This window comes from Equus caballus, chromosome 3, assembly GCF_041296265.1.
Source record: "Equus caballus isolate H_3958 breed thoroughbred chromosome 3, TB-T2T, whole genome shotgun sequence".
NCBI classification, from domain to species: Eukaryota; Metazoa; Chordata; class Mammalia; order Perissodactyla; family Equidae; genus Equus; species Equus caballus.
In genome coordinates, this window is record NC_091686.1 from 95,256,371 (window position 1) to 95,280,422 (window position 24,052).

The 24,052-nt window shown below is 44.3% G+C and overlaps 1 protein-coding gene across 2 annotated transcripts in view; it reads left to right on the top strand.

Annotated features, from left to right (window-relative positions):
- Positions 1-499: 499 nt before the first annotated feature.
- Positions 500-24,052, top strand: part of RELL1 (RELT like 1) — a 60,735-nt gene continuing 37,182 nt past the window's right edge. The window contains exons 1-2 of one of the 2 annotated variants that reach the window (XM_014738725.3): positions 555-747; positions 21,204-21,340. Coding sequence is in view for 1 of the 2 variants with exons in the window: in XM_005608836.4 (XP_005608893.1) it covers positions 660-747 (88 nt within the window). In the remaining variant the exon portion in view is untranslated. Of the gene's footprint in view, positions 748-21,203; positions 21,341-24,052 lie in introns of both variants that reach the window. The other variant, XM_005608836.4, reaches the window with a different exon arrangement.

Here is a 24,052-nt window from a genome sequence, read left to right on the forward strand (position 1 = left end):
CGCAGCGCCCCTTCCTAGACCAGTCCCTGAGGGCAATGCCTGCTGGATAGAGTTGCCAACAGAGAAAATAGACCGTGCCCCCTCTAACGCTGGCCATGCCTGTCCACAGCTTCCTGCCCTGCTCTCTTTTCCTCGTCCCACGCCCGCTGGTCCCAGCGCCCGGGAGGACAGGCACCGGGGACCCAGCCCCCGCCCCCAGATCCCTCTCAGATCCGGGCGGCTACGGTCGGGCCGGGCTCGGACAGGAAGCGGGCGCTACGAGAAGAGGAGGGGTCGGGCCACCGTGGGCGGAGCAGGAGGGGCGGGACCCTGGTCTAATCCGGGCGCCTGAAGCTGCGGCTGGACTTAGAAAGGAAGCGGGCACGGCGGGGAGAGGCGAGGCGAGGCGAGGCGAGGCGGGGCCAGGCAGAGGTAGGCGTGCCCGGGCCGGGGCCAGAGGGAGGCCTCGCGCCGGGGCAGGCGGAGCCCGGGGCTGGGCGGGGAGAGGCAGGGCTGAGCCGAGGTGGGTGGGGCCGGAGAGGAGGGTCCCTGGCGGCGCGGGGTTTGCAGCGCGCGGAGGCCGAGCCCTGGCACTCGGTCTGCGCGCCGGCTCCAGAGCTGCATCGCCTCCCGAAGCCCGGGACGCGGCGCCCCGGGAAGGTGGGCGCAGGGACGCGGCGATGGCTCCGCGGGGACTCCCGGGGTCAGCCGTCTTCGCCGCTGCTGTCTTCGTGGGAGGCGCCGTGAGTTCGCCACTGGTGGCCCCGGGTGAGTGCCCTCTTGGGACCGGGGCGCGCAGGAGGAGGCGAGGGATCGGGACGGCAGCCACGCTGTGCCCCGAGCTGCCCTGGTGCTGGCACAGCCGTGGGATCCGGCGCTGAACATCTGGCTCCCGGGGGGTGGCCCGGGCTAGGCGCGGCGCGTGGCGATGGCTCCCGTCCCTCCCTTCCCGCCTGCCGGGCTCCAGCCTTCCCCTCGCCGGCTCCTCTGAGTAGTTGTTACCCGCCGCCCCGACTTTTGAGCTGTCTGGGGTGTAGGGACCCGGCCTGGTCTTGCCTTCCTCGGGTGCGCTTCCGCCTGGGCGGGGCGCCTGGGAGCCCTGCGGACCCCTTTCTTGTCGCCCTTTTCCTCAAAGGCCCGGCGAGCGATAGATCTTGACACGAGGGGACCGACTGCCCTGTCACTGCCTAACCCCCCCCCCCCTTTAAAAAAGAAATCTTAAAACCTTGGGGAGTTCCAATTCCTTTCCTTTCCAAGTTTTTATTTGTTTTAGTGGTTGATGGATTCTTGTAACAGGTTGGGGATTTCAGATTTCTTCTCACATATACTGGATAAATGAGGCTTGGAAAAAGGGAAGGCACGTTTGTAAACTTACGTGTTTTTTTTTTGAGCCGAAACCTGTCACCACAAAAGGAACCTTCTGTGGTCAGAGCAGGAAGCCACCAGCAGAGATGATAAAGTGTTGTCCCCAGTGATGTATTTGGAGCAGGAGTTTTTAATTGAAATCTAAGAGGAGGTGTCACTTTTACAGAAGTTCTGTTTCATACTCTTGTTTTTATAACTAGAGACACCGGGGATTCCTTCCCATCGTTTCCCCTCTTAATTGCTGCCTTACAGCGGTAGTTAAAAAATAACAATAAACGTATATCTTCTAGGGCAAATTGGGGTTACCACAGCCTAGAATCTTACGTCAGCAAGCTCTTCCAAGCTTGAGCAGCTCCTCTGCAGGTCCAGATAATAAGCAATTGGAAGCCTTCCAATGGTGACTATCTCCTCCGTAAGAACACAGACTCTACTCTTCACTCCTGAGAAGATTCCAGTTGTTTACAGCTTTTAAACTGGCTTATCACATTGGCTTTCACTTTTTCATAGAAACCAGAATATGTTAGACGGGATGGGATGAATAATATCTCCCCTGAGACTTTATTAGCAGACCCGTATTTCCTTCAGCCATCCACCCTGGGGAAATGGCAGCTAGTGACATGCATTGTTGGATGGGAGATTTTGGTTTTCACCCTGAGTTTCGTTGCTGAGACAGGTAGGTGCATCACCAGGTTCAATTGCACCCCAGGTTGTAGACAGTACTTAGAGGGCTGGAATTGGTTGCTCCAGAATTTGAAGAGCTTAACCTGGGAGTAAAATTGTTAAAAATTCAGCATGTGATGCATCCAATCAGCCATTAGCAGGAGACATCCAACAGTGGAGTAAGTTTGTGTTTCGATGGATCTCTGAGCAGTATCCTGCTCTTCAGACTGGAATGTGATGAAGGAAGCTCTCATCTAATTGCATGGTAACCTTTTTGATGAAAGCAACACTTTAGAAGAATGAGGTATCTAAAAAGGAAAAGGTACAGAGTACAAATGTGCCAGCATGACTTGAGGCCTGCATGGAGAAAAGATGCCCTGACCAGCCGTCCTCTGGTCCCCTTGGAATCTAAGACAGTGTTAATGTTTGTAGGAAATATTTTAGAGAAGTAGGGAGAAAGAGATGGGAAGCACTGTTGAGTGCCTGCTATGTGCCAAGCTTTGAGTTGGGCACTCCGTATTCATTTTTACACTTATTTCTCACAACCCTGTGAAGTTCTTATTTCCAGTGAGGCACTGAGGCCCAGAGAGGTTAAACAATTGGCCCAGCATCACATAGGTAGTGTATCAGTCAGCATTCAGTCCGAGAAGCAGAATCACTAGTGCGTGTGTTATGGGTCTATCCTTATATGCATCTTTATCTTTGATAACCCAGTCTGCTTGATTCCGAAGTTCATTCTCTTTCCTTTGCACCCCACTGCTGCCAAGAGAGAAGATAGAACAGAAATCAACTTTAGCAGTCTTGTTGAGATTCTAAGAAAGGGAGTTTAGGACGTCGTAAAATTGTAAGCATGTGGTTATCAGAAGTCGGGAAGCGGAGAAAAGAAGGACAAATGACTTCATGGTCAATAGTGGCAACGTCTCTTTCACTTCCTGCCTAGCAGAAGAGTCTCCTTAAACTTCTGTCTCATAGTATCGGCTTTGGAAACTATATACCACAGCACCAGAAGGGACGATTTTCCACCTCTTGGCTTATTTATGTCCTTAAGTTCTCTAGTTACTTAACCTTTGGGCTTGTTAGTTTCTCTACCAGACAATGGGCGTGGCCTTTGAGTAGTGTGGGCAGAAAAGGACCAGAGCTTGGTGACATGAGAAGTGGACTCTGCTTGGGCCCTGTGGGCTTCCATCCAGCCTCCTGATTCCTCCTTTAGATCCAAAGATAATCTTTATTAAATTCTGGGTTTCCCTTCGGCCAGGTAGCTACCCAGCGGTACATCCACATAATACGTAGTGAGTGGACAGAATGTTTTGAGAAAGCGCCCTCCCTGGGAGCTTGGGCTTCCATGCCCTGGTTTAATTTAAAGAGGAAATGAAAAATTTGAGAAATGCCCATCCTTCCCCCATTCTCCTTCCCCCCACCCTCAAAATAGAAATTAATCAAGCCAACTATTTGGGAGTTTCTGTGGTTGAATTTGAATGAGAGAGGCCAAAGCCCCAGATGACAGAAAAAAATTTCATCATCACTTTTTAAAGAATTGTTTGGCTCTGATGTTGATGTTTAATTACTATTGGGACAAAAGGGAAATTATTTAAAACTGACAAAAAATGATTTAAACTGTCATTGGTTAGAATTATTATGTTGAATGGTTTGTAGTAATTTTAGGGTGTTTACCTCAGTAGTTGGTGAAGATTTGGTAGGCTGCTGAAAGCACATAGAATAATGAGTCTGGTGTGACTAACAAGGACTAACACTGGAATTTGGAATTAGTACACTGTGGACGCTTTGCTCTTTTTGGAGGAAGGAATGCAATGTTTATTATACCTGTTTTGTGTCAGGCCTTTGTCTAAGTACTCAAATCATTTAATTCTTACAACATCCTGTCAGCTACATAATTTTATGCCTGACGAAGAAATTGAGTTTCTGAGAAGTTAAACTGGAAAATTCACTCAAATATGGAAGTTGAGTTTTGACCTTGAGACACATCTGTTCAATTCTGAAGCCTACTCTTGTTATTAGTAAATCACTTTGCTTTTCGTTTGAGTGAGAAATTTCTTCTCATTCTGTGTATAAAGAATCACTAAGTAATAGGGTAAGGGCATGGTATAGTGGAGAGAGCATCAAGCTCTAAGTTAGATACCTGTACGTGATGTCAAAAGCCATGAAGAGCCCCTGCCCCTTTTGGGAGTGTGGCTCTCTCTGCCTCCATTTTCTTATCCATATAATAGGCATGTGCCAATCTTTATCTGCCCTACTGGCTGCTAATGAGGATGAAATGAGCTGATGTCTCTGAAAGGTCTTGACAAATGCCAAAGTGGCATATATCTTTTACCTTTTTCTATATTTCTTTCCTGAAGTGCCCATTAAGCTGGATTTATATAATGATGTCAACCAAACTATCTAATAAATGTAGACCACATAGACTGTAAAGTGTTCATTCTGGAGGTGGTGATGGTTTTGCAATGATCGGTTCCTTGTAAATTTATAAAAGCCCGGAGTCATACCTCAGATACTTGAGTTTGCTGCCATCGACTGGGAGTTAAATAGTCAAGCCTTCTTGTCCCCATTTCCCCTCAGCTAGAATACAGTACTCTTGATATTTTTGGAAAATTCCCCCAAAGATTTAAAGTCTAGAGAGAAGGGGAGAGAATCACCTTTGATCTCGTTATTCCAAAGCGCTCACCCTGTTAGCGTATTTCATTCTGGTCTTTTCTCCTCTGTTCTTTACTTGGGTAGGCTCATAATGCAAATAAAATTTTGCATCCTGTGTTTTTCACCTAATATTATGCATGAAAGTTTCTCTATTTCCCTACACACTCAAAAAATGGCTGTATAATATTCTATTATATGGATTCATTCTGCCTCCATTTTAGGAGATTTCAGTTGTTAATTATTTTCAAATGAATTTGAAAACTTATTGTTTCAGTGAACATCCATGTGTAAAGCTTTGTCTAGATATCAGTGACTTTCACAGAAAATGGGTTCCTGAAAAGGAAATTTTAGGGTCAAAGGTATTCATGTTTTTGAGGTCATGGATGACGCAAGTTTTGGTGACCTGAAGGTTGTCCCAGTTTACATTCTTATAGCAATGGTCAAAGGACTCACTTTTCACACCATTGGCATTTTCTCTGGAAAACATATTTGCTAATTTGTAAGGCAAAAATTGGTACCTTGATTGTTTTAATTTGTATGTCTTTGATTACTAGTAGGTTGACTATTTTTTCTAGTATTTAAGCCATTTGCACATGTCTGTAATCCTATATGGAGAATTCTGAAATCCAAAAAGCTTTGAAAGCCAAAAGTTTTTTTGAGGCTTTTTGCATACTCTGTTGGTGGTAAAACCTGACCTGAGCCAATGTGAGATTGTATAGTATATACTTATCTCCTTTAATTTGAATGTTGCTAAGTTTTGCTGCAGTAATATCAGAGTTTGATTTCTGAGTGTTACATAATGTGTACTAAGTGCGTTGTATTACCTTTCTAGAATCACAAAGTCTGAATTTCAAACAACGTCTGACCTCTGAAGCACGTCTGACCTCCAGGTTTTCGGATAAGAGATTGTGGTCCTGAATTTCCTTTTCTCTGACTCATCTGTTCACGTCTTTGGGGCAAGTGTAAAACTGCTAAAAATAGGAAAATATCCTATGGAGAAAGTCAAACGAGTGGCGCTTCGAGAAAAGAAGCACTGCTTTGGTATTCTAGTGTGGAATCTAGTAAAATAGAGATACCTGGGAAAAGCTGAGATTTTGTTTCTTCTAGCTGGCTTTAGGGATGGGTGCCCATTATGATGGAAACTTGATGGAGGAGTTGGGCTGAATTTCTCCTCTGCTTTCCTCTGCTAGTTATTGACACAGCTCTCTTTGTAAGGGAGTAAAGAAACCTAATTCGCCCAAGGGATGTTTTGGGGAGGTAGGGATGGCTAGAGCGTGGTGGACATCCTGGGCAAACTGAGTTCCTGTGCCCAGTCATCTCGCCTTGAGGATCCTTTGGCCAGACTTGAACTCAGGGGAACGGGTTCTTCATTCCTCCTTCTTAATACCCCAAGACCCCTGCGTTCTTGCCCTTGCTCATCCCAGGGTCCCAAACAGCTGCCAGTTCTCCCCTCCCTTCATCTCCCCCCATTTTGTTCGCACAGTCCTGTGTATAACTACGTTCCAACCACTGATAAAGTGCCTATTGTACAGATGGAAAAAAGTCTTTAAACAACTTTCCTCATTGGTATTATGGAGAAAATATGGCGGAGTTGCCTCATGGGGTTGTTGCGATGATTACGTGAAATAAAACATGAGAGTGCATGGTGCAGTGCTTGGCACATAGTAAGTGCTAAAAAAGTATGTTATTATTATTTTGTCTTTAACGAAATACTAACCCTTCATAGCCATCAGATGGGACATAGTTCCTAACTGCTCCAGGATTTTCCTTTCAGGTCCTCTGCCATTACTTGAGGTGTCCCAAGCCCCAGATACTGAGGCTGGCTGTGTGATGGGCAGGGGGAGTTTGAGGAGGCCGTGTTGGGCAGTGCCCAAGGCCCAGGGAAGGAGGAATAGGGACCAGCAGGCTTGGCAAGGAGTTCTCTCAGGATGTAGGGGATATGTGGGCCTGAGCCATTAGCTACCAAAATTAGGCAAGGAAGGAGAAAAGGAAAATAGGAAAGAAACCATTACATTCATAGGGGGAGAATGTGATACTCTTTTGGAAGAATTTTGGAAGATTCCCCAGTTGGTTTATCTCTACCCAGTCTATAGGTATAGTCACAAAATTTTGACAGTTTTCCCTTAGTATTTGATGTAATTATCCTATTGACATGCTTTTTGATTATCCAGCGTCAGACTGGTTGTTGTTCATCTTCTCATTGATCACTGGTGAGTATCTTGATGAAGTAGAATCTTATGATGAGTGTGGTATAATAAGAAATATATTTGGTCTTTTTCCCTGTTCCTGGCACAAATCTCCTCAAATTCTTGGAATTTCCTGCGTGATAGGAGTGTTTTTTTGTCATTTATAAGGAGCCCCTTTGAATGTATGCTAATAAGGTGACTTAGGGTTGGGTCTCTAGAAAGCCTCAGGATGCAGGCTGGGCAGCAGAAAGATCACATGGTTAGAGTTGGAACTTTCAGCCCTACCTGCTGACTTCAGGGAAGGGGAAGTTGCAGGGTGGGGTGGGGCTGGAGATTAAGATCTGTAAAAACTCTTGAACCACAAGATTTGATGAGCTTCTGTGTTGGTGAGCACGTGGAGATGCAGGGAGAGTGGCGTGCCCAGAGAGCGTGGAAGCTCTGTGCCATTTCCCCATACCTTGCGCTATGCATCTCTTCCATCTGGCTGTTCCTGAGTTACAGACTTTCATAATAAGCCAGTGATCTAGTAAGTAAAGTGTCTCTCTGAGTTCTGTGAGCCGCTCTAGCAAGTTAATCCAACCCAAGGAGGGAGTTGTGGGAATCTGCGATCTATAACCTGTTCGTCAGAAGCACAGGTGATAGCCTGGACTTGTAGCTGGCATTGGAAGTGTGTGTGGGGTAAGGGGGTCATCTTGTAGGACTGAGCCCTTAGCCTATGGGATCTGACTCTTGTCTCCAGGTAGGTGGTGTCAGAATTGAGTTAATTGCCTGGTAGTGTTGGACAAAACACATGTGGGCATGAGGAAGTAGGATCCTGTACCATCAGGGCTGACAGGGACCTTGACAATCTCCTTAAAGCTTATTCAGCAGATGACGGAACTGGGTTGGCCTAGCCAGGACTTCAGCAGGTTTCTTTACTCTATGACTCTTCCCATTATGTTAGAGCTGTGGATCCAGCCCTGCTGCGGCTGGCGAGGTCCCTTGGCCTGTGTTTGTGCTTGGTCCTCACTTCCAGGGTCCCGTTTCTCAGTTCTCTCCCTCAGGGTGAGCAGGCCCTGAGAGGAGTGACTTTGGTTAACTGACTTATGAGAGTCATTGTGTTGATCTTAGTCATATAGTTTGAGAGACAGAGGAGACTTGGTGGTCATCTTGTAATTAACCACCTCTCTTTGCAGATGGGGAAACTGAGCACCAAGAGGTTTAGTGGTCTGTGAGAGTCAGGAATGGCCGTAGGCTGGGTGGAGGAGTAGACCATTAGGTTTGGTAAAAGAGGGACTGTGTGTGCCTTGGTCAGTGTCCAAGGCTCAGATCCAAGCACAGGACCTGGGACAGAGCAGACACTTAAATATTTGAAGGAAGGAAGGAAGCCAGAGCTAAATCCAGGTGTTCTGACTTGGCCTGAGGCTTTTTCTTTATAATAAAGTGAAGAGTAACGCTTTCCAATATTCATCCACAAATTTTAGCTTTGAGTCTCCTCACCCCCTCCCCTCCCGAATTGGTAAAAGGCTGTTTTGTCTGCCAGCCTCAGTGAGCCATATTGCTCCAAAAGCCTGAAGTGGAAAAATCTGGAAGTGTTAGTGACAATTTTTAGTGCAAAGGTTTTTAAAACCCAAATCTATTCAGAAGCTCTTTTCAAAGACAAACTAAATTCAGTTGTGTTTCTATAACCAGTACTTCAAAAGCACCTATTAATTGCATGTGTATCATATTCCTAATTTTATAATACTTTATACCTCTTCTTTATACCTTTGTTTCACAAGTTAATTCTCTGAATTGTTTATTCATTCAGCAAATATTAGCACAGTGCCTTACTGTGCAGGGCACTGGGGGTGAAGTGATGGGAACCAAATGGATTCAGTCTGTGTCTTTATGGAGCCAACAGGGAGGAGGATAAAGCAGGCAGTAACGATAACGTGTCATTGGGACCTTGATAAGGAAGGTATGGCACAGGACCAAAGTACCTAACCTGGGGCTGGGGTGGGACGAGAGTGCAGGACAGGTTGAGCAAGACTTTCTGGAGGAAATGAAGTTTAAACTTAGACTTGCAAAAATGTTGGCGTCAGCCATGTGAAGAAAACTGGTGGCCATGGAAGAGAGGAGGTGAGAGCAAGTGAAGCTACAGCAGTGGTTCCCAAACTTGAGCAGCGTCAGAATTAACTGAGGGCTGGTTCAAATGCAGATTGCTGGGCCTGCCCCAGAGTGTCTGAGTCTGCGGGCCTGGGAAGGGACTGGAGATTTTGCTTTTCTAACACATTCCCAGGTGACAGTGCCTAAGTATCAAAGGTAAGTGGAGGAGATAAAAGGTGGAAGAAATAGGTGTGTTGTGTTTCTCTTAACCTGGAAATCCCTCTCCTCTTCCTGGGCTATTTATATCCTGTTCTCCACCCAGCTCCCTTCAAGCTGGGATCAAGGACAACACTTCCAGGAAACCTTTCATAGGTATTCTCACTGATTTTATCTCCTCCTGTCAGTATACATGTCAAGTCCATGCAACGACACACGTTGCATCCATTCCATGTTATTTAATGTATAGTTTATGCAGTGTTACAGCTGGGTTTTGTCTAACTAGAGCTCCTTGAGGCAGCAGAGCGTATAAGACATGCTCAGATATTTGCATTGCTTGACCAGGTTTGTAGAGATGAGGAAACAGACTTAGAGAGGAATAACCAAGACAAAGAGAAGTGGACGGTCTCGCTAAGTCACAGATGAGGGGAAGCCAAAGCTAGGTGCATCCGTTGTTCTCAAGTGCTCTTCGTGTTATGTGAATTGCATGTCCTCCGTGCTCAGCACCACTGGTAGAAAGAAGGCTTTATATTTATTTATTTATTTTTTACTTTTTTATTGCAGATCCATCCACTTAACAGGTAAACCAACTCATCTTATAAATTGAATATAGATTTTATTTTTAATGGAAAATGGGCAGATATCCAAGGAGTTCTTCAGGGATTGCCCGTTTGCTTTTAGAGTAAATATTTGAAGGGAGTAATTCAATTTATATGCCATTAGGTTTATAAAAGATTTTTATAAAATTTTGGCATAAGGGAGATATTAAGGAAAAATCGATTTCAGTTTCCTGAAAAGACACCAATTAGGCAGTTATGCCGTTACCCTTCTGAACTGGACAGAGAAGTTTAGCTGAGTGGTTCAAGACCGATAAAGAAGCTATACATAAAATGTCATGTGATAAGTAGCGTTAAAAACAAACAAACAAAAATTCTTTTCAATATCGGTAACATGCCGAGCCTTCCTCCCCCATGCGTATATACAAACATACTGTGTTTCTTTGAGATTCCTGTAAGGCCGGGATGTTTGAAGAATTCGCTGGACTTTCTGTCTCACGATATAACTTGGGAACACTAATTTTCAAATGTTCTAACAGCTCCTCATAGCTGGAAGTCTCCAACACAATCATGCGAATTATCTATGTTATAAAAAACGGCAGCCCAGAATTTCCTGGCTTTGGTAAAGTGGCAGATGGCTAATGAACAGGCATTCCTGCATTTTTCTTTGCATGTTTGTGCTATATGCTTGTATGGCCTGAGTGCTTTTGCTGCTTCCTCAATTCTTTCCAACCTCCTCCTCCTCTATTAAAGGCAAAACACAAAACAACAGCCGATAGAAAAGAGGCGTTGCACCTTGCTTAAAGCTAGGTAACAGAGCCAAGAAGCTGGGTTTTGAGGGTAAAACTTACTTCACATGCGTGATTGCCAAGTCAGTGCCTTAATAGTCTTTGCAGGTAAAACATATGGATACTTCTTATAAGCAGTGTGCAATTCATTTAAAAGTGAGGGCCTTATCTGGGATACTGTTAGGCATTGTGTAGGTGTGTAAAAGGAACAACAAACTTGGTTTCTGTCCTCCGCAAACTTGTGATTGAGAAGGGGAAGATAAGCTATGAATACTAATCGTTATAGAATAACGGAGAATGTGTTTGCTATCGTCAGAGGACCACAGACAAAGTGCTGCGTGGGATCACGGGGAGAGCTTGCCTTCTGATAAGAGGGGTGGAAAAGACTTCACAGCCTGAAATGTGCCATTTTAAGTGGACCTTAAAACAATGGCATGCCCCACAGAAGGAACAGCCTGGGCAAAGGTGTGGAGGTAGGACAGGAAAAATCAGTGCAGACCCAGTGTAGACAGAGAGTTCCTCTGTGAAAATTGCATGAGATGAGACTGCAGAGGAGAGGCTGAAGTGAGGCTGTGGAGCTCATGAAAGTATGCACTCTATTGTGTAGGCAGTGGGGGGCTGAGGATGGGGTGGAGTGGAGGATAGGGGACCAGAAGAGGCCCTCAGACTTCGCGATGTGATGGAAAGGCCCGAGATGCTGAGCTCCTTATGACCTGAGTTTGAGACATGGCCCACATACTTTCAGCAAGGCAGCTGAGATTGCTGTTCTGTTTCCTCACCTGAGGGGAGAGAGAGAGAGAGAGAAGAATATCTGTTCTTTATACCTCTCTGAGTTGTTTGGAGGCTCAAATGAATAATATAGTCCTTTGTAAGTAATACCGATATGACCTATATAGTGTATAGGTTTAATATAACACATATGATGTATAGATAGAAGCAATTTTTCAAAGTTTAAGGAGTGCTGGGAAATTAACATCATGAAGTAAGTGCAGTGTACGGTTTTGATGGTGTGAAGGCCAAGAAGTGCTCATTAATAGTAAAAGCTAGCTAATTGTGTATATGTCTTCAGTTCAAGTAACTCCTCTGAAATTGTACAGATCTGCTTGACTCCTGAATTCTTCCTCGTTAAACATTTATTTTCAGAAGCCTGTTGTGCGTTTCCATTTTTTAGCCCCATTGTTGGTCACGTTCTCATTGTTTTCTTCTCTCCCCAGGTCAGAAGGGCAGTGTTGGCCATCAGTGTTTAGGGCAGTGGCTTTGAATAAGACATGCAGCTCAGCACTGGAGTCATTTATAAAAACCCTGCTTGGCTAAGGGCTCCATCTCTGTGTCACTTCTGGCAAGTCTGTTTTCTTAGTCCCTTGATTTCTTATAATGTGACCAAATAGATTTCGGAGGAGGAAACGAACCCATTTGAAAGTCGTTTAGTATGCATTAGGTGCCTACATATTATGGAAACAGTAATTACACAGGCAGTTGACTTGATGTGTCTCAGTGTCTGGTTGAGGGTGGAATAGGAGGGGAAGACTTCAAAGTGGGAAAGAGAATTTGTTGCTTGAACCATACGATAAAACAGTTGATCTTTCCCACGCTGTTCGGTGCTGCGTCTTGATATATAAAGGAGTCAAGACTTGATTTTGGGTCAATGTGGTCTAATAAAAAAATACATATATTTGGTCTTTGTCCCTGGTTCCTGGCACAGAATTCCTGAAACCCTTAGAATTTTCTGAAAGATAGGAGTGTCCTTTGTTATTCATAATGAACTCTTTTAGACCAGACCAGAGTTCATGCTAATGAGATGACTCTCGGTGGGCCCCCAGAGAGCTTCAGGATGGGGACTGGTTGCCAGAGGGGACTGCCTACATGATTACAGGGTTGGAAGTTTCAGCTCCACCCCTGATCTCAGGGAAGGAAGAAGGGCTGGTGATTGAGTTAATTGCCAGTGACCAATGATTCAATCAATCATGCCTATGTAATGAAACTTCCATAAAAACTCTGAAACAAGGATGCTAAGGGAGCTTCTGGGTTGGTGAACACGTGATTGTGCTGGGAGGATGATGTGTCTGGAGAAACCATGGAAGCTCTTCAGTCCCCCCTCCACCCACACTTTGCCCTGTGCATCTCTTCCATTTGGCCATTTATCCTTTATAATAAAACTGCAGTTGTAAGTAGCTCACTTTCCTGAGTTCTGTGAGTCATTCTATCAAATTGTTGAATCTGAGGGAGATCATGGGAACCCCCAAATTTCTAGTCAGTTAGCCTCGGGACACCATTTGCAAATGGCATCTGAAGTAGGGGCAGTTTTGTGGGACTGAGTCCTTAAATCTGTGGGTTTTGCGCTAACACCAGGTAGTTGGTATCAGAATTGAATGGAAATGTAGGACACCCAGTTGTTGATGGAGACATGGTTTTTGGAAAAATGAAATAGTCAAGTCTTCCCAATTGGAAAAAATCAACTCATAATATTAAAACATTGTGCCTAGAATATTCTTTTTGAAATTATTGTGGTTTACTATTTAGCTAAAGACTCAAGGCATTTAGAAAAATATAGTGAGGAAGGAAAAGAAATTCTCAGGCCAGTGCCTTATTGTTTATGTATTTACATTGTGTTTTATAGTGTGAGAAAGTAGAAGTTATACCACGGTGTGGTTTTCTTTGACCCTTCTCTCCTACTGTGTAGACCAGAGATTTCACAGTATTGTCTCTGCCTCCAGTCAGTGGAAATATTTAGGATGTAAATGTTGTGGATTGCAGGTATAGGCAGTCTCCTTACTAAGGATTTCCAGTATTCTGGTTTACCTCCTTACATTAATATTACTGTTAGGTTGAGCCGTATGAAATTGTCAGTATTCTACTATTTTTACCCTACGGTGACAACAGTTTCATAGGGTTCAACCAAATAGTAGTGAAGGTTCCTTTTTGACTTTTGACAAATAAAAATGGCAAGCAACAGGATATATTGGAGTATATGAGGAAGCCATTTGGTATAAACCTAATTCAGCCTGACTTTGTTTTTTCCAAAAGGGCCTGACTGTGGCCATTGAGCACGCATTGCATATCTGCTTTAAAACATTTCCTATGGCAAGAACAAATGGCCTTAAGATAAAGGTGCAACTTCCCCCAACATTGGCATTTCCTTAAGGATAAGCATCTTTCGTTAGGCTATGAACTGATTGCTGTGCTCACCTTTGACCACCCAGCTCACCTGTGACCACCCAGCTCCAGACAGCAGACTGCCACCCTGCTGTGTTCACCCAGACAGCAGACCTACCTGTTGTTTCCATCAATCGCTGTGCCGACAGAGCAGTCTCGCGACTATTGTAAAAGGGATATTTCAATCCTATGTGAAACATCCTATTTGGGGGTATATAAGCATTCTGTGCACCCCACTTCTTTGGTGCCCTTTCTTCCTTCGGGAAGAAAGGCCCCGGGCCATGGTCCTCAGATTTCAGCTCAGAGTAAACTCACCCAAATTTTCATTTATAGGTTGGTTATGGATTATTTTTGTTGAAACTTTTTATGTGCAGTTTTTAAAAAACGACTGTAGTGATTACCATCGAGATATCTTAGAAAAGACAAAAAGTAGAAAAAGAAAAAAATACCCCCAAGTTCCACCAACATAAGATACAAAATGCTGAAAAGAAAAGTAACTTATAATCTTACCACTCAGAGATAACTAGTGTAGACATTTTGGTATCTTTTTCTTCAATACAACTGAGCTCATGTTAGCTCCAAATACTAGTTTATGTTTATTTCTTCATTTAACATTTATCGTTAACAATCGAGTAATTTTAGACAAAGGGAAATGGCAAATCTGAGCCCTTCATACAAATTGCTCTTATTGTTTTAAAAGTCAAAAGGAAGTTTAGGATTTCCGAGAAGTAATCAACAGTTCGACAGTGTTAAATGTAGCTTGGGATGGCTTTTTAATTTTGCTTCTTATAAATGGTGGCAGAATTTTTTTTTTTGAAATTAGTGCTTGATGAGAATATAACTTGGACATATGTTGACTTGGAGAGACTATAACTTAAATGCACCTTCCCTTCTCAATAACTGACTCACTGGGAAAAACCGTTGTTATTCTAGATTTATTGTTGAATTAGATCAGTAACGATTACCCATAGATTTCTATTTAAGACTCTCACTCAACTAGAGATGAGCTATAGATAATCCCATTTCGTGGAACTTTACTGAATATCAGTACTTTCACTGCCATACTTCAGAGACAAGAGAGCGGAGTATGGGGCTCTGGAGCCAGGCTGCCTGGATTAAATCCCACCTCTGCTACTTGCTAGCTGTTTGACCTGATATAAATTACTTGACTTCTCTGTGCTGTAGTTTTCATATCTGTAAAATGGGGTTGAAAACAACAGCACCCACCTCTGAAGGTTATTGTAAAAGGTTAAATGAATTCATACTGTAAAGTGCTTGGACTAGTAACATACAAAGTATGCATCAGTACGTGACTATTATTAATCATATTTTTCTACGTGTTTAATCCTTACTACTGGTTTTCAGAGTTCTTATTTATAGAGTTTCATGCTAGTGATTTTCACATTCATTTCTTCTCCTTAAAATCAGCTCCTCTATGTCTAGAGTTTTCCTAGTTACTTCTGTTTAATCTTTCCAGAGAGGTCTTTATTTTCCTTGCGAGGCCCTCTCTTGCCTTGCTCTTGCTCTAACAGCACTTGTGGAGACTTCCCCGGGCACAGAACCTTGGCGCTCCAATTACTCATGTTTGTTTCCCACTTGCCGTATTCCCAGAAGGCAGGCCACATGCCGCTCTTGCAGGAACCCTGCCTAACTTAACCTGTGACTAATGGGAAAACCCTGTGCTTAGGACTTTTGTAGCGTTCTGTTTAATCATTATCCGCTGTCTGTTCCTGGAAGGAAGAGAAACGTTGGGCTGCCGTCAGGGTTGTGGGACTGGCCCCGTGGTGCTGCCTGGGGAGCACTGTTGTGGCGGCTGCTCCCTCACCTCCAGGGCTTAGGTATTTATTCTGTCCTCTACATTTGACACCGCCTCCTCCTGACTGGCTCCTGTGATTTATCCTCCTTTCCTGCATATTGGTTTTGTATCCGCAGCTGAGCTGTAAACTTTGTGACAATCATGGGCATTTACACTTATTGTCACTGCTAACAATCAACCCAGCAATAATAGCTAACATTTATTAGCACTTACTCTGTGTTAGGCACACTCATCTCATTTAATGCTCAGAAACAAGTCTATTATCATCTGTCTGTTATAGATGAGGAAACTGAGGCATGGGGAAGTTAATTGACTTGCCTGCGGTCTCAGAGCTAAGAAGCAAGTCGAATGAATACAGTGCAGCCAAGAAAAAGCTGGCTTCTGCCCTTGCCTCCTTTCTTTCTAGGGAGCAGCGTGGTTCAGAGCTTGGGCCCTGCTTGTAAAAGACCTCGGTTCAAATCCTGGCCTTTCCCCAGGTGAGTGACCCTGATTTTAACACTTTGTTCTATCATGTCTCTATTTCTAAGATGGGTTTAATAATAACACCTATCTAAGAGTTATGAAGATTAAAAATAAAGATAATGCCAGTAAAAACGCCGGGCACATGAATAAGCACTCGAGGAAGTTTTGCTTCTATTAGCAGTTGGTGGTAAAGTCGTTGACCATCCCAGAGGCCTTATATGTGGGATGGTGAGCCCCCAACCCTCCACGGGAGAATCGGTCACTGTCTGCCTCTGCCGGGCTGGGTGCTGGGCCAGTCTTCCTTTTTGAAGCGCTTGCTTAGCTCCTGCCAGCTCAGCAATATCCGCATGTTTCCCCCCATGGTGGGTTTGTGTTGTCTTCCACATGGTGGAATTTACTTAGCTGGACTCCTACCCTGGCAAGGGCGGGCTGTACCCAGAAACCAGGGACCTGGCTCCAGGAGGCCCGGTCCTCTGCCCCAGCTCCCTGTCTGTGAAGCTCCAGGAGAGTCCCTGGTTCCTAACAGACCTCCTCCCCTCGCCCCACTCTTGCTGTTTCTGCCAGAAACAGGCCATTCTGGGCTTGTCCTCTTCTTCCTATTTGGTGGTTTTGTTCTGGCACTTGCCGTTTAGCTTCCTTCTGTAGTTGAAATAATTTCTAACCTAGTCCCTGCTTGGCCTCTTACAAGGAATGTGCACGAACCGATCTGTTAGGAATCTGTGGCCTGAGGGCAGTGCATTTGGTGAGGGTCTGTCAGCTCCGCTCCCTACAGACCTGGCAGCTTGTGGTCAGTTGTTGTTGGTTAAACCTGCCTGTCTGTGAGGTGTGTGTCACTCACTAGAGAAAACTGAAGGCCACCTCCGCTCTTACAGAGGCAGTTAAATAATGTGGCCCCGGGTCACATTGCCTGGGTTGGGTCCTGTCCTACCACATGTTAGGACTTGTTATTGAACCCCCATGTGCCTCATTTTTCTCATCTGCAAATGGGGGCAATGAGACAACCTACCTTACAGACGTTGTGGAAATGAAATGAGATTGTGCATGAAGCGTTTAGAACAATACCCGATGCCTTGCAAACGCTCAGTAAATGCTGTCTTACAATGATCTTAACGTAGCAACTCCTTCATAACACACTGCCTTTTGCAAAAGAATCTGAAGTGAATATTAAATTTCTGAAGTACCATTGCTTTAAAGTTACATCAAGCAAATGACTGTTTAAAATTTCCATTTCTTTCTTGAATGGATATAATTTACAATTTGAAGTGTGCAGGAGGGTCCACAGAGTGTCTCTCCACTCCTGTCCGCCAACCACCCAGGCCCTCCCTGGGAGACAGACAGTGCTACTGGTAATTAAAGACTTAAAAAATCCCCAAATGGACACTGAAAATAGCAAAAGAAGGAACAGAGATGGGGGAGGGGGCAGGAGAACAGGAAAAAAGGAGGGGGGAGATTCAGCTGGGGTCCAAAGTGCTGAGCTCTCCCGGTCCCTATAGCCTCTTGGGCATTACCCTTGCTTATACCCGTCTCTGAGGACACCCTGATGTGCCCCACTGCTTGGGGACCTCTGCCTTAGAGGCATGCTTGATGGCTTCCTGGCCTGTGTCCCAATGCAGATACTAGCAAGCTGACCTTGCCCTAGTCTGGGGTGAGGCAAGGTCAGGTGAGGCTTCTGTTGTCTTCTGAAGGCACACCATTGTTTGAGGTACTCAGGAAGATTCAGGAAGAGTCCAGAAGTTGAGATCCTTGGCTTCTCCAAACACTGGGACCCTAAAGTTAATCCTTTCCCAAGGATGAGCTGTGGGGCTGTAGCTGTTTGTGTTCAATTGTTTGGTGCCCTTGGGGCGTTACGTCTGGTCAGGGAGTTCTGGAGCCTTTAGAAATAACTTCAAGTGGTGAACCTGAGACAGTTGTGGAGAATGTTGGAGACTCTCTGCCTCTGTAAAGTTAGTTTTCCCCTCTCTAGTTTAAATTGAAAGCTGTGATGGCAAATATTTACAGTTTCCATCATTTTTAAGTTTCTTTTTTCTTTATGTTGACGTCACCCTAGTTTCAGTCCTTTGTTCTGGTAGCTACCTGGGGTGCATGAGTGATCTGGTTTTGTCCCCCAACTTCCTGCCTGTCAAGAATGTTTGTTCCCTTTTTGTCCAGCCCAATTCAGCTTTTCTTTTGAAACCGAATCTAAAGTCCTTTTTCTTCCTGGATCCTACTAATTATTTCCTTTCTCAACTCCTATAGTACCTATGCAGAGAAACTGCAGCTTAAGGATGGGTTGTGCTCCAAACATTCGTTTTTGAGTAACTGGGTGGAAAATTGAAATGCTTTTCCCATTAAAAATGATAATTAGGTTCCCACAAAGAATACGTTTTAAAAAAATGATAAAATGGGACTTCATGAACTTTTATTACAGAAAAGTAGAAAGAATAGTAAAATGGACACTGTATACTAATGCTTAGATTCAACATTTTGCTATATTCACTTGCTCACCCTATCTGCCTATCTATCTATCCATCCACCTATCTATCCACTTTTTTTGCTGAACTATTTGAAATCAAGTTGTAGGCATTGTTACATTTCACCCTAAATACCTCTACCGTGTATCTGGCAGGATTAAGGACTTCCTTCTATATAGCCACAATACTGTCATCATACCTAAGAAAATAAACAGTAAGTCTGGAATACTGTCTAACCTTGTTTCCTCAATTGTCCTCAAAATATCCTTTATAGCTGTTTTAAAATTTTTATTATTGTTTAAAATTTTGAACCAAGCTGCAATCAAGGTTTACTCATCGCATTTGGCAATAACGTGCTGCATGCCAAAGTTTTGGTCAATGACAGACCACATAGAGGATAGTGGTCCCATCAGATTAGTACCATCCAGCCTAGTTGTGTAGGAGGCTATACCGTCTAGGTTTGTGTAAGTATATTCTATGATGTTTGTGCAACGGCGAAATCACCTAACATCGTATTTCTCAGAACGTATCCCTGTCATTAAGCGACGTAGGAATGTGTTGTTTTCTAACAAAAGCTATTTGAAGCCACATTTAGCCAAGTATTGTGGAGGGGGTTGGGGGGGAGAAGCTTTCTTGGGCACAGGCAATCTTTCGAAGTCTTGGGGTACTTGCCCCTCCCTATTTCCCTCTCCCACTCTAAACACCTGTCTCCAGATCCTGGGGTGCTGCTGCTGCCCTGAGACCTCCATTGTGGCATCCCCCAGGTGCAGCTGGTCTCACACAGGTCTTTGCAGAAACCTCAGAGACAGCTGCATTTTTCAAGGGACCTCTTAGCCAGATGCATCTGTAAATCAGGGGTTCGTCGCTGGGCATTGCTCATCTATGCGCTTTTTGCTGGGGAAGCTGCCTGGGCCTCCATCTGTTCCCAAAGTGGTCTTTGCTGCCCGGAATCAGAGCCCTGTGCTCCAGGATCGTGGTAGCATTTCAAGGGCTTTGACAAAATAAAGGTAACTTGAGGGACTGTATGCATTGGGAGGGATTTTGTGCAATGGGTGGGTAGACTCTGCACACGCCAGGCAGATCCTATCTGGATGTCCCCTCCCTGCCTAGTCGTGGCCCGGAGTCAGGGAGGGTGCGGCTGTAGCAGCTGTTTATTTGGAATTTGTTTGGAAGTTGGCAGCTGCCTGAAGTTTCACTACAAAGTTTAGCACTTATTTACATACTGACTTCATTGTTTTCCAATTTCCATATGAGCTCATTTGTTCTCGCCGTACGTTTCAAGCTTTTTAAATTTGTCTGGGCAAATGCTCTCAATAACTGGCACTGTTGGGGATGGTCTTAAACGTTCTGTGACTTTGGTTGTCTCTGTAGCCAAAACCAGATGTAATTTAGGATGATTTTGTTTCGTAGGATCTGCTTTGCATTCTCCCCTTCTATTAGTGTACATAACTGATTTGAACTATGTTTAAACAATTAACTTAATAAACGAGGTCGTTTTGCAGGAGCTAGAAGATCTTAGCTCTGCCAGAATAGTGCTGAGAGGCAGTGTGTGGACCGGTCACGAGCACCGCCCTGAAACAGGATCTGCCTGGGTTCTCGTCCAGCCTCTTGGCAGTTTTTAACTGTGTGACCCTGGTCAGGTGACATACCCTTCTCCAACCTCCAATTCCTCTTCTCTAAAGTAATTGTATCCACTCATAGTGTTGTGACCATCTGAAACCCTTTGGGCCCTTGGCCTAAACTCTAAATATGTAATTGTCCCCTGAGAGGTTTAATCAAATATATTAATGTTTATGCAGCAGACTCCGCAGACTAGAGGTTGTAGACAGCGTCACAGGAGATCTGGACGGGTTTTGCTACCAATGAGGTTGTCAGGTTTGGTTTTGCTACGAAATGAGTTATGAAGGATTTTGTTTTCAGAGCTTTTTGGATTTTGGACACAGGAGGGTGTGTTTGTGTTTTTCTCTCTAGTAGCATCAATGCAGAGTGAATTGTAGATGGGGCTGGAGAAGGTCAAGGAGTTATGGAATTTTGAGAAGCATGAAGGTCCTCGGCTGGAGCGCCCAGAGAGGTGAAGTGGCTTGTTGAATATCACAGAGGTAGTTGGTGGCGAAGCAGAAGAAAAACCCCCGCAAAGAAATGCAGAGAAATGGTCTAGTGATCTTGGTCAGTACTCTAGACCAAAAATAGACCACTCTTGGGTACTGTGATTTGAATGTTTGCTTAAAAAAATAGGGCGTGTGTGTGTTTAAAAATGATTTTCCAACCAAGCGTGGTGTGGGTTATCTGCTTACCAGCAGAGTTGTTGGGTCGCTCTGCTGGGAAACCCTAGCTTCTGAGAATGTGCCCTTTCCTGATAAAGGGGGAAGAATAGCTATCAGATCCATTAAAGTGCCTCGGCTGGAACACGCCTGCTTGGGAGAAGTCATGAGGGCCTCCTTATCGGGAGTCTGGTTATGACCGCTGTCTTCCTCATTATTTTAGCAGCCCTCAAGCTATGCCCCCTGGGTTTGAGGAATGCCGCCTCGGCCCCGTTCCTGCTCAGCTCCTCTGGCCTTTGGGGTCAGTTGGAAATACAAGTATTCCTTTGAACAAGTTAGAAAGCTGCTTTTGATTTTTTGGGTTGACTTCAAGCCGTTTCTTAAATTTCCTTCTCAGTTCCTTGCCATCATCAATCTTTTTTAATCTCACGTCTTCTTTTGTGACCTCCTTTACAGGATCTTGGCAAAATATGATACATAGCGAGTCCTCAAAATATAGTGAATTAACCAAACCTGTTTAGGTCTAGGAAAAACCCAAAGGATTTTGATAAACGCTGGCTTTTCTTGGACATTTTTTTCCTTGTGATGTTGTAGAAAGGAATCACCTTTATCAGTAAGAGCTGAGAACTCCCTGTTTCAATGGCTCTTGCTGTGTGCAGAAGATACTGGAGATGACGCGATGGGCTTGTTTTTGAAGAGCCTGAGGAGACGCAGGTCGCAGCCTGCATGAGGTGAGCTGTGGTCTGGGAGGTGGGAGGGAGGTCAGAGATGGGGGACAAGGAGCAGAGTTTTGCAGTTGTTCATCCCGTAAAATGCCTTGGAGTCTGGTGTTGGGCATTTTCAAAACGTATCCTACTTCTTGCTGTGCTAATTGGAACACATAGTTTTGAAGTTTGGGGAGCCTTTAATCTAAGTTGTGAAATACGAGAGCAAACTGACATTTAGCATTTTAACAGAAAAGTAGCTAAATGATGAAATATTGTTGAAAGAAAAATAATGAGATATACCTCAGACAGGCATTTGTGTTGCGTGGTGCTCCGTTACAAGCCCCATTTTACATCTGCAGACACTGAGGTTTCCAGAAGGTAACAAGAAGCAGTGTATAAGCAGGCAGGATCCAGACTGCCTGGTTTGAATCCAGGCACGGCCACTGAGTAGCACTGTGACCTTGGAAAGGTTGCTGTACCTTTCTGAGCCCCCTTTCTCCATCTGCGACATGGGGATAATACCAGTAACTGTGTCACAGGTTTATTGTAAAGGTTCAATGCGTCACTTCGTCCTGGCCCATAAATGCTCCATAAATGTGGTAGTTGTTGTTGTTAGGAGCAGTAGAGAAATAACAAACTAGTCTGAGCCATGCCTCCCATCATTTCTGGAACCATCCCACCCAAAATCGTTCCCTTCCTTCCATTGGCTCTTCCGACTTTCTGTTCTGACCCTGATTACTGACCCTATTGTCCTGCGTTCTCCAGCTCTCATGGCTCTCCCTTGCATGGCTTAGCCCAGTTGGAGATTTGGGCTGCACATCTCAGCTGTGCCCTGAATGCCTTTGCACAGTCCTTTCACTGGCCTGTCCTTTTCCTTCATTTCTCCACCAAGCCTCACTGTCTCCTAAGCCTCTCTTCTGTCCTGGCCCCCCAGTTCTCAACAGGTGCCGTGGCTTCTTATGTGAAGAGGAAATGGAAGCAATCAGGCACCTCTCCCCTCAGCTTCCTCCTCCCCACCAGAAAGGACTCTAACTCATTGACCTGCCTCAGGAAGAAGTGCCTTTTTTCCTCTTTAGGTGTTGAATCCATCTTCTTCATACGGAAATCATCTCCTTCAGCTTCCTCAACGTTGTCACTCCAGATTCCCTCTCAGTCTCCCCTTTGTTCCTCCTCTTCTGCATATAAATAAGCATTTTGGTTGAAGCTACTTAAAAAAAACACTAAACTCTGAAGAAAAATTTCTTCTCCTCACCCTGGAGGTGAACCACCCTACCCTTTTGCTCATGGTGGGCTTCCAGAAAGAGCTTAGCCTCTGTTCCTCAACCCAGGGAATCTAGCTTCCGTCTGGCCTGCCAGTCCATTGAAAAACTGCTCCCTCCAAGACCACAAAGATCTGTGGATCGTTTCTCCTTCCTGTTTTATTTTATTTATTTACTTTTCATTTTTCTTATGTACATATGTATGTATTTTAGGATTTTAAAGATTTATTTTTTTTAGGATTTTAAGTTTACTTCAAAAAACTACAGAGAAACAGATGGGGAGTAAAATACAACAAGGAGAAAAAAAAAAGATTCCAAGTTGCTTCCCAAATTAGAAACTAAAGGGTTCCCATGTGTCCTTGGGAACTTCTATGTGGCCTAATTTGTTTGGGTTCTTCGCAATTTTCTTTCTAAAGATTCTTCTTAGGTTCTTTCTTTTTTCTTTCCTTTTTTTTAAGAAATTGTGGTGAGAATGCAATGTGAGATCTATACTCTTAAGTTTTTAAATGCACAGTACAGTATTGGTAACTATAGACACAGTGTTGTACAGTGGATTTCTAGAACTTATTCATCTTGCAGAACTGAAACTTTATACCCTTTGAATAGCAACTGCCCATTTCTCCCTTCCCCCAGCTCCTGGCAACCACCATTCTACTCTCTGTTTCTATGAATTTGGCTATTTTAGATACTTCACGTAAGTGGAATCATACAGTGTTTGTCCTTCTTTGACCGGCCTATTTCATTTAGCATAATGTCCTCCAGCTTCATCTACATTGTCGCCTATGACAGAATTTCCTTCTTTTTTAAGGCTGCATAGGATTTGGTTGTAAGGATATACCACATCTTTGTTATCCATTCAACCACTGAGGAGCGTTTAGGTTGTTTCCTTATCTTGGCAATTGAGAGTAATACTGCAATGAACACGGGAGTGCAGATGTCTCTTCGAGATCCTGTTTTCATTTCCTTTGGATACATACCCAGAAGTGGGATTGCAGGATCATATGGTAGTTGTATTTTTAATTTTTTGAGGAACCTCTATACTTTTTTCCATAGTGGCAGCACTATTTTACATTTCCTTGCTATTTTAGTTGTTCTGTCTTGCAGCATCTGACCTGGCTGACTGCCCATTCCTTCTGGAAACTTGTTCCTCTGTGTCCTAGGGTAGAGCCCTGGCTTCTCTTTCTCAGTTTCCTCATGGAGTAGATCTAGCTGCTCAATGGATATTTCCATCTAGATGTCCCCCTGCTTACCTCTATCTCTGCCTGTTCAAAACTGAACTCGTGTTGTTGTCCTCTCCATGCCAAGTGTATTAGTTTGCTAGGGCTGCTGTAACAAAGTACCACAGACTGGATGGCTTAAAAAAGAGAAATCTATCATCTCACAGTTCTAGAGGCTAGATGTCCAAGATCAAGGTTGGTAGAGTTGCTTCCTTCTGAAGGCTGTGAGGAGCAATCTGTTCCATGCCTCTCTCCTAGCT